General features: G+C 46.7%; 1 protein-coding gene across 1 annotated transcript; it reads right to left on the minus strand.

Moving 5' to 3' along the window:
* Positions 1-294: 294 nt before the first annotated feature.
* LOC133752743 (neurotensin receptor type 1-like) lies at positions 295-10713 on the minus strand. Its single transcript, XM_062183091.1, has 6 exons — positions 10562-10713; positions 4000-4354; positions 3299-3886; positions 2555-2680; positions 1353-1486; positions 295-946 (listed from the first exon to the last, which is right to left on the minus strand). The coding sequence occupies exons 1-6, from the start codon at positions 10711-10713 to the stop codon at positions 295-297; spliced, it is 2007 nt and encodes a 668-aa protein (XP_062039075.1).
* Positions 10714-10942: the final 229 nt, after the last annotated feature.

The raw sequence follows: 10942 nt of genomic DNA on the forward strand, positions 1-10942 counted from the left end.
CCAGAGTAGGGCTTTCCTTTGAGTGAACATCAGAAAATCTCTGATGACCCTGGAGATCTAATATCTTCAGTGTAATCACTTTTGAAAGAGAGTAAAAAATAGGAAAGTGAAACAGGAAAAATGACAGGGAGAAGGAAATTAAAGAGTGAGCACGTATGGTGGTTCAAATGACCCCTGTCCCTCAAATACAGGCCCCTCCCCCCACTATGAAAAAAGTGAATGAATCATAATTATTTTGGTCCCACCCTATCTCAAAAATTTTGAGGATGGATAACCTATCGCGGTCTGGGCAGCTTAAACTCTAGGCACTCGTGGATAGAGAAAGGAGATTTCCACCCCTGGGGAGGGAGGGGGACTGGGTAGCTCATCAAAATCTTTGAATGTCGGGAATTTGGGAACTCCTGGATTGGGATCCACCCAGGCAGAGCGGTGAGTGGGTGAGACAGAGCTCAGCCTGCGGTGCTCCCCCCTCAGGCGACTGATTCCATCTATCAGCATCTTCTGGATTTCCATGATGACCTTCTGAACTTCAATCCGGAAGCTATCACTGAGCCAGCAATAGATGTAGGGATTGTAGCAGGAGCTGCTAACTGCCAGCCAATGGAGGAAGAAGTAGAGACTATTGTGGCTTGAAATGGATTCACTGGATAGCAGCACCAAGTAGAGATTGAGGGGGAGCCAGCTGATTGTGTAGACAAGCACCACTATCATCAGCATCTTTAGGGTCTGCTTCTTCTTCCCACGCTGGCAGATGTAGGTGTGGATGTTGATATCATCAACAGCATTATGGATCCACAGCTTCTTGGCCACATGACCATACACCACCACCAGCACCATCAATGGCAGGATGAAGAAAAGCAAAAAGGTGCTCAGATCAAGGTATTTCCACGTGGATTTTGAAGTATATGGGAAACTAGGAAGGCAGGCAGTTTCTTCAGTTATGTTTCTAGGTTATAAAATAAACAGAGAAGGAGAAATATCATTTTTACTTGTCGTTTCCTGCAGGATCTCAGCCAGCTACTATATTGCAGTTTGTCTTTGAGGGAAAGATACATTTTAAGCCTAAGACTTTGAATTATAAAAATTGGGAAGCTCTAGGGTTCACCTAATACAGACTTTTCATGTGACAAGTAAGGAAACCACAGCCCCCAAACAGGAAAGAATATTTCTAGTAACCTGTTGCCATGAGAGCACTGGAGAATTCATGAACACTTAAAATTTAGAGAGGTTTATTTTTGTGCCCACATTTTGAAATATACTATCCCAGCCCCTGCTTCACAATGTATTCTGTGTGGCTTGCAAAATCGCAGGTTTCTTTAGTGAAAACACTAGCCATCCTGTGTTCTGCTTACCCAATCTCCACTTGGTAAAGCTTCTGGTAAATGGCATGTGGCAAAGCAGCACAGGTGCTCACAATCCAGATGAGAATAATGCACACATTGCCTTGCATTGGAGTAATTCGGGCCTTCAGAGGATATAACATCACCTGTAAGAAAAAGGACCCCCGCTCAGTTCAACAACTTAAATTAGAATTACTTATTAACCATTTATCAACTAACATTTTGGTGTAAGGACTTGATAGATGAGTGAATCATATACTTTGACTACTAATTTAGTTGATGGATGGCTAACATTTTGCTTTATGAAGAGCAGCATTAGCCAACACCAAAGGAAGCATTTCAAGGGGAAGTCAGCAATCCAAGTTAACTGACCTTAAAGCTTCTGTCTCTGAGTAGAAAATTCTGTGAGGAAGGGTGGAAGTCTGAAAGCATGATTTATTTCATCTTTATTATATAGGGACAGGTAAGCAGTCCACACAACTTCACCCTTCCCCCACCCTGGCCCCTTCACACCCACTTGCCTTTTCACTGCATCCCTTCCTGTCTTAATCCCTCCATGACCACTCCTTCCTCTCTTCCTCCCACTTTCCATACCCCTTCCCATCTCCTCTCATCTCCTATCACATAAATCCCTCCCATCTGGCTCCAGCCACAATCCTTTTATGCTCCTTTTACATCCTTCTCACCTCACTGATTTCCTGGCTCCCTCCCAACTGATCAACTATGTAACTCCTCCCCATTTCTCATCTCCTGCCTACTTCTCCTCTTTTGGATCACTTCCAGCTGCCCTCCCAACTCTTTTCTCCTAACATCTCTTCATCGCCACCCCCCCCCCGCCCACTTCAGGACTTCAGCCCTCACTCACAGACCTTACCCCCACCTCCCAGTCAATCCACCACCAGCCTGGAAGCCACACCCACTTCTGACTCATGTCTTCCCTCTTTTTTCTCTCAGCTGGTCCTGCAATGCAGTAAATTTGGACCCTTGTATCATTTGCTCATTGCTACCCTTCAGTTTTGTTAAATACAATTTGATTTGGTAAAGGTCTGTGTTTCACCATCTTGCAACCTCCTAAAGTACACAAATGCATTCACATACATTGTCTCAAGAAACTCAAAAGAACTTTTATAGATTATGTGTGATCTTTGCTGTCTCCATCTATCTAGAAGAAGAATCTACCCTTTACATGATCTGAAGAGCCCTAGAAGACATACCCGATGCCGGTCCAGGGAAATAGCAGCCATGGTCATCACAGTTACATAGGCACAAGAATACTGGGCAAAGCGACTGAGGTGACATGTCATCTTCCCAAACACCAAGGAATTACATAGGTAGCGCACCTGTGAGAAAGAGGGCATGATGAGGCACAGGGACTCAGCCCCAGGTCCTCTCCCCTTACAGTCCTCCAAAACACAATGAACAGACTCTTTGCTTCACCAAACTCCTGGCATTGCTGTGTCACCAAGCAAAGAAACATTGCCACACTGCAGCTTTCACACTCTCCTTATCTTCTCCCACACAGATAATCCAGCTTGAAGACCTGAACAACACACCCCCAAAGCTATTTGCCACCTTTGAGACCAAGCACTGTGTATGAAAGATGGGGAAACTGAGGCTGTATCAATGTGACAAAGCTTAAACTCACATAGCAGCCCAAAGCTCACCTGCAACAGGTCCTGGCTGCCTCCCTGGGCAACCTGTCTCTCTCTGTCTCTGCCAAAGCAGGAAATTAGTTCAGCAATGCAACCACAATCATTCCTGCGATCGTTTGTCTTTTTTCTTCTGATTTTCAAATCCTTCGCAAACTCTCACAGCCATTCCGTCTGTATGCAAACATTCTCCATATCAGCCCAACAGGTTCCAACACTCCCTCCCACCAAACAACGCTCTCACGAGTGCAGAGTTATACCTTAGTTCCTGCCCTGCATCCCAGGCCGCCCTGCCAACACCCGGCTTACCATGGTGAAAGGGGAGCTGAGAAGAGCCAGCATCATGTTGGTCACAGAGATGTTGACGACGAAGAGGCCGGTAGCGGTGTGCACCCTCTTGTATTTCATAATGACATGATTTAAGACCCAGTTGCCTAGGATGGCAGCAAAGACCACTATGGTGTACCCTATCACTAGCCAGAACTGCACCTGCTCATCTTGGGACACCATCTCCGAAGATATGGGACCTGACACGTCGGCCAGGTCTCCCGTGTTTGCCATGCTGTCTGGCAGTTTATTAATGGGAAGCACGCCTTCGCGGCCAGCTTGGCCAACGGCAGATGCGGCTTTGGACAAGGCCTGCAGCACCTGGGAAGTGGTGGAGGTGATCAGGTCATCAAAACCGCTGGGCACACTCAGAGCTTCGGGGGTCAGCTCGTCCCCATAGCTCATGGTGCCTGGGTTCAGGAAAGCCCCGTGGGGCGGTTCTGTGGTCGGGGCGTCCAGCTTGACGCCTTTATAGGACCGCGAGGTCCTTAAACTACTGGGTCTGAGAGCGCCAGGGGGAGGGCGTCCTCCACTGAGCTCTGGGAGGGCTGCGCTCTGCACGCAGGAGCTCTGTGAGCAGAGGGAGTTCTCCAAAGTGTGTGAGGCCAGGAGGGGAAGGAGCGCCGGGATGGTTCCCTTCCTGACTCAGAGTGGGCAAGTGCGCAGAGCTGAACCAGGCAGACCAGCGCAGGGCGGGCGACCGCTGCTGGTTCCAGATGGTCTGCCGCCTGGCTATGGCGCAGGCAGCTCCTGTTCCGAACTGGGGATAGCGTCCGGCGTTGCCCCAGCACCGCTCCTCCTCGGCCAGTCCGAGATCGTTCCGACTCACTGTCTGTTGCCTTCAATCTGTCCGGAAGTCTGTCTGTCCGATGCTGGCGGGCGCTGTGGGCTGAGCGGAGGCAGCCACTGGCACTAGCGCTCCAAGCCAGTGCCCGCCGCGCCTTCTGCAGCCGCGCTTTATAGAAAGTCCAGGGGCCCGCGCGGGAGCCAATAGAGAGCTGCGGCTGTACCTCCGCCCAGTCTGTCCGGGCTGGGGCGCTGGAGGGGTTGGCAAAGTCTTCACCGCTGCTGTTTCAGACCCCTCCTTTCCGTGCTTCTCTTTGGCTCTCCCTCCTCGTCTATCCTGCAGCAGCTGGAAGCCCGGAGTTTATTCCACCACCCTCCACAATCTGCTTTCTTCTCGTCTCCTTTCCCTAGTCTCCACTTTTCTGCACCAGCGCCCAAAGCACTGATTGGGAGCTGTGGCGCAGAGAACTGAAAGGGGGCTGCCGAGACTGCAGTGGCAACTGGACAGAGACAGACCCACGGTCTGACTGCCAAACTGGATATCTCTCTTGGTACCAGCAACCCAGGCAGCCGTCTGGGGAGAGCAGTCTCCAGGAAAGGCCTGCACAAGTTGGGGTTTTGCAGGGAGAAAGAGGCAAGGGGCAGCCGAGGTGGTAAGGGACACTAGAGTCTCTGGGAGCACAAGGAAGAGTCGCCTGGAAGGGGGTGAGCTCAGCACGATGCACTGCTTTCTTCAGCATCAACCTTGCACGAAGTGCCCCAGAGTTCTCTTCTCAGCCTCGGGAGACGCTGCCGTCTCTTCCAATGCCCAGGAAGTGTCGCTTTGGGAGCTGGACTATGGCAGGTTAGTCAGCAGGCTGACGCCGAGTCCCCACAGGTCGCTGACAATTTGGGAAGCATCTGCAAGTGGATACTGCCAGAGTTGGGGATGGAGCTCAGAGAGAAGGGGATGGAGCTTAATCTTTGGGGTGACTGTGGGAAAGAGGCGAGGGCTGCTGGTCACAAGACTGCATTTCTGTTGGGAATATTAAGCTACTGCTTAGAGAAAGAGGCCGGAGATATTTGAGCCACAACTAGAGCAACTGTGCTGTCTTCCCAGAGGTCCTGGGACAGGGAACACACAACAGTGCCCTGAGCCTTTCAGAGAAGATCCTGTCCTTTCCTTATCATCTCCCACCCCTCCCCCACTATTTTACAGATACAGAAACTGAGCTTTGGGTGGGAATGAATTTAAGGAAAATCACACACACACACACACACAGAGAGAGATTAGCCTAAGTACCAAAACTAGAAATGAGTTTGAGGAGAATAACTGTTTAGAGTGTTTTGTTTTGCAGCAAGCTGTCTATACAGAGTTTGTTTCCACCACACACTCGTGATTTCTTAGCCATCCTCTACTGCCCATGGTCTGAGAGGATGCCAACAGCTGCATTCCTCTTCTCCCTGAGGATCCAGAAGGGGAGACATCTACTGTCAATAATGTCAATAACTACTTATTAAAGCATAGCCAGGCATTCATTATTGCCATTGTCATCATCATCGTGACTTTGAATATCACCCAGTGGCCATGAAGGAGACAAGCCAATGGGTGTAAGCATGTGTGTGTGTGTGTGTGTGTATGCACCCACATGTGCATGCACGCATGAAGTAGCCACATCTTGCTGTTCATAAATTAAGGAACTAAGGCAAGGTTAAGGCAGATATATGAAGGTCTTGCAACCTTTCTGGAATGCCTCAGATGTGGGGAAAGGGTGGCTGACAGATTAATACAAAATGGCTAATCAGAAAATCTGTCTAAAACTTGATTTTCTTTTCTGAATGAGAGTTAAACCTTCTGAATGAAGTTCTAGGCTTGGAGGAGTTACATGGTTACCAGATAATCTCTTTGGGGAAAAAATAAAGAAAAAAAGAGGAAAGAAGCAAGAGGAGACAAAGCTGTCTCTCTTAGTAGTCCACAAAGGTAAAACACAAAAAGAAACACATTTGAGGGAGTTTATAAATGCTGACTCTACCTCATATACCCACCCTAGAACAGGCACTGAATTAGGAGCTGGGGATCATTGATCTACAGTGGGGGTACCTCTGCAGCAATTTCCACTGCCAGGATGTATCAACGGAAAATTCATAGGTCACCTTTCCTGTGCCTTAACCTGAGCTGGCTTCCCAAGGGACCAATTGGTTTAAGATTTGGTGAGGAGTGAAGGGTGTGTTGACAGATAATTGAAGATAAGACTTTTCTAAAATGGAAATGGAGAAGTACAAAGGAGCAGTGACAAGGGGCAAATGTGGGAGGACCAGACAGATAGAGAAACACCACAGTTTCTAAGCCTGTTAACTATGGTCCTCACCCTCTGGCCTCTCTGAGGCAGAATTCCTACTTCTATCAAAAAGGATTTAGAAATACTTCTCTCCTAGAGGGGAAGTGAGGGCTTCATGTAACAGTGTTGCCAGATTGGATTCAGCAGAGAGATAAATCATACACATTGTATCATACAAGTAACCCCAAAGCTTTGAAACCACTGCCATCTCACTCTTCCATCATCTCAGATGCTGGTACATATATTAGCTTCTTGATCAACTGATCATTAGCTACCTGAGACCTTATAAGATATCTTTATGCAGTCAAGATATAAAGGAAGTTCCAGTACCAGTGAATCCATCATATCCCCAGTACATCAATGAGAAAGAAGGCCAGGAATTGGAAGGCAAAGAACTCAACAGTCTCTGTTCTTGAGGTGCTTATGATTGTACTAAGAAAAAGAACCCACACAAGGAAATGCTTAATTACAGGCAGCTATAAGATGTGCAGACAGTCAGTGCTATAGAGGCAAGCAGTACAGGCTGTAGTAGAGGAGCTTTTGCAGAGGAGCTAGAATTTGAGCTGGGGGTTGGTGAACCAAAGGATAGAGATGGGCAGAGTGGATAGAGGGTGAAACTTCAGGCTCCATTTCAGGAACAAAGACATAAGGAGGGGAAATGCTCCTGGCTTGCTCAAGAAATAGAAGAGATGGTTTTGAAAGGAGAGTTTAGCATCTGTTGGTGTGGTGAATTTCTCTAGTACTGCAGGCTTTTCTGAGTATTTCCATGGAGATGATGTAGTTGAGAGTTGAGGGGAATGGTTACATTGGATTGTCGGTTCCTTCACAATGTAGAAGTCGGAATAAGTATGTTAGCTCACATGATCTTTTCAAGTAGTCTGTCCACCCAGCTCCTGAAAAAACTTCCCCTCACACCTCTCCCCTCCCCTTCTTTCTTCCTTCTCCATTCTTCCTCCTAGAATCAGACACTTGATGCTGGAAAAGAAGAATTCAACAATTCTCAGGTGAGTTCAACATTGTCTCCAGGACTTGAGACTGAGATACAGTAACCAAACCAAATTGCTGTTCAAATTGTTTTGAGGAAGAGAGTCCACCCTGCCACATGACCCCCATGCCATCTTTGAATCGTTTTGTCCATTTAGAAACATCCATAACAACTACAGCCTAGATACATATCCTTCATGTCTAAAATCCGTTCTAATCCTACAAACACAAAAAAGTCTCATTTCATGCAAAATTGTTTCCAATTCTCATGATCATTCCCCTCTGGAGGTCTCAATCTTGGTCTTACCAGCCATTTACTTTCTGCCCAGCTACATTTTCACATTGAGTTTCCTCTTTCTAAAATAACCACCACTTCCCTCAACTATCTTCTAAGCTATACTCATAGACATAATCAGCTAATCAAACAAAACCCACACATGCAACAGGCATAAAGTCCTTACATCTTTCATTGGACTTCATACCACAGCTCCTACCTTGGGAGGGCCTGCTGGGCTGACTTCGGTCTCAGTAGACTTGTGGATGGCCCAGTTCCTACTTTAATCCTGGGAAAGAAAATGTCATACCTGCTACAGTCCTCCTTAGCATTCAGTGAATTCTGGGTGATATTTTCCTTCCAAACTTAAGGCCCAGGGAAGCCAAGAAGAGCTACACATCTCCCTATGGGTACCAACATCCACTTGATCCCACACATTGCTCCTTAGCACGTTTTCCTGATTTTGATATGACTTTGAATTCACGTTCTTATTTTTTTTTTCAGTTATACTGTTGGCGCTGAATTATATTCAAGCCTGGTGCTTAAAATTCTTAATTTGTGTCTAAGTTCCTGTTACCTATAGAAAGAGTTGCTAGTGATAGTCAGCCCGTGCTTTCCCTGAGATTGCCAAAATTGGGTTGACCACCAGATTGATCCCTCTGTTACAGAGAGACTTTATGGGTTTCTGACAAAAACAAAATGCCATTTGGATACTGTGCCATGCTCATGAACCTGTAGTACCAGAGTCATCAACCTGTACCAGAGATAGTACCCTCAGCTGCATGTTCTCCCGTGATATAAGGACAGAATCTGATTTTATTCCTCTACTTTCTGTGGCCATAAGCAATCCATGAGGCCGCACACCCAATTTCAAAATGCTCTAAGTTCAAAGACTGCCTATGCAATACACCCTATTATCATAGCTTCCTGACTGAAAGCAATAGCTAAGTGTGTCTCTGGTTAGGGTGTCATAGAACTGTGCAAGTTGTAGTCAACGTGGCTGTGGACCATGCAGCTCTAGATGGTTATCATAGCAGGATCACATGAAATAATGTGCTATGACTGGCTGGGAAATGCCATCTAGTTCCAGAGGAGGAATAGCAATCCCACTGCCAGGAAGATCCCATGGTAACATTTCAATGAGAACAGTGATTACCTTACCTAGGGGTGGCAAAGCTCTTTGAGAAAAGTAAAGGTGAATTCTTTATAAATAATGAGCTCCATGACTGTCATTTATGTCATCTCTTCACAGAGTAAAGGCATCCATTTCCAAGAGGTAGCCCAGTCTTGGTTTGAACACTTCCAGAGAGAGGAGTTGGCACCCCAAGCTTACTTGTTCTACTACCAAGTAGAGGTGGTCCAACTTTCCACTAGGCCAAAACTTGTCCAAACCCCACTTTATCTCTTGGAGGCCGCACATGATTGGTATAATCACTCTTCCACATGCCAAGCCTTCAGATACTTAAAACTATGTTCATGTGTCCCTGGAGTCTCATCCTGTCAAAGCTTTGAGGTGCATGGAAACCCCCTTTCTAAAATTTATTTTATTTATTTGAAAAGCATAGTTACTGAGAGGGAGAGACAAAGAGGCCTTCCTTTTGCTGGCTCACCCCCCCAAATGGCTGCAATAATTGGGGCTGGGCCAAGCTGAAGCCAAAAAACAGGAGCTTCATCTGGGTCTTCCATGTGGGTGACAGAGGCCCAAGCACTTCAGCCATCTTCTGCTGCTTTCCCAGGTGCATTAACAGGGAGCTGGATTGGAAGTGGAACAGCCAAGAGTTGAACCGGCATCCATATGGGATGTTGGTGTCACAGGTTGCTTTACCCACTATGCCACAATGCCCGCCCCAGATGCAGTCTCTTAATGAGAAAATGAAAGAGAGGGAGAGATACAGGGAGGGAGGGAAGGAGACTGTGTGTGTGTGAAAGAGAGAGAGAGGGAGAAAGGGGAGGGGGAACATCCCCCTGAGAACTCCAAGAGGAAGTAATGGAGTAGGTAGAAGGCAAGACGACCATCACCAGAGTGTCTACTTGGAAAAGACTTTTTTTGTGTGTATTTTTCTGGGCTGCCTTTTCCTTAGGACATACTTTATTGCGATGAAGGCAGAAAAAAAAAAACAGGAAGGGGAAAGAGTAAAGATAATTGATCTTGGAGGAGGTGTTCAGAGCCGGCCAGGTCTTTTGTTTACTCATTCCTACATACATCAGGTGGGTACAATGTTAGGGAGGGCCAGGGAAAGGCCACTGTCTGTAATTCTCTGATTAGATTCCAGTAGCATACTCAAGGTCTTTAAACCCAGTCCAGAGGTTTTGTACAGCCTTTAGAGAGTCTATAAAACTGAAATTGTGAGTGTGTGCTTATGTGTGTGTCTATGGGAATGTATTTATCCGAGGAAAGGGTTAAGAGCTTTCGAAATGAGCACTGCAAGCATTCTTACCAAAGTTAAGGAACTCATGAACTCTACTCTAATCCAATTTTCTCACCCTCAGGTATCTCTATTCACAGCTCGAATGGCCTCTCCTTTCATAGTTCCAGTGATGAGGAGCTCCTTAACCGTGGAGCCATCGCAATCTCTGCTAGGATAACTCTGTATGTTAGCAAATGCAGCCTCCTAAGAAAATGAGGTCTACCTTTCTCCAACTTCAGATCATGGTCACAATTGTTCTCCAGAGTTCACTACAATCAGCACGATTTATTTTCCACATCACATTCTTTCAACTATTTGAAGAGTACAAATTGATTCCCACCTAAGTCCCTGGCCCCTTCTTCTAGGTTAATCCTGGCCACTTTCTCAAGCAGCTGTGGTCACAGCACAATGATAGAATCCTGAGAAAGTCTGAGCAACAGGTAAGCGGGCATTTCTCCGAGACTAGTCATCCAACCTCCTCAGTCTGCAGAGCAGGGAACTGAGGTTCGAAGAGGGCTGCTGACTGGAGCTAGTGAGCTCAGGCTTCTGCTGTTCTCCTGAACTGCTCTTTTCCCCACAGCTCCCCACCTCCATTAAATTAGACTTCAGGAAATGATCATTTAACATGTTAGTATTCTTCAAGGTAATTATTCTTGTGCCCCTACAGGATTTCAATCACAAAGTCCAAAGGCAATTGAGCTGACAGAGAACAAGGAGTTCTAAGCCCACCTTCTCATGCATGGAGACACTAAGATCAAGACAGGGAAAAGCTGTAGCCAAAAGAGATGAGTCAGCCCTAGAATCCAGGTCTCCTAACTGCTATTTTCTCTTTCTTCAGCTTCCCCATTTTTCCATG

This window comes from Lepus europaeus, chromosome X (genome assembly GCF_033115175.1).
Source record: "Lepus europaeus isolate LE1 chromosome X, mLepTim1.pri, whole genome shotgun sequence".
In the NCBI taxonomy this organism is placed as follows: Eukaryota; Metazoa; Chordata; class Mammalia; order Lagomorpha; family Leporidae; genus Lepus; species Lepus europaeus.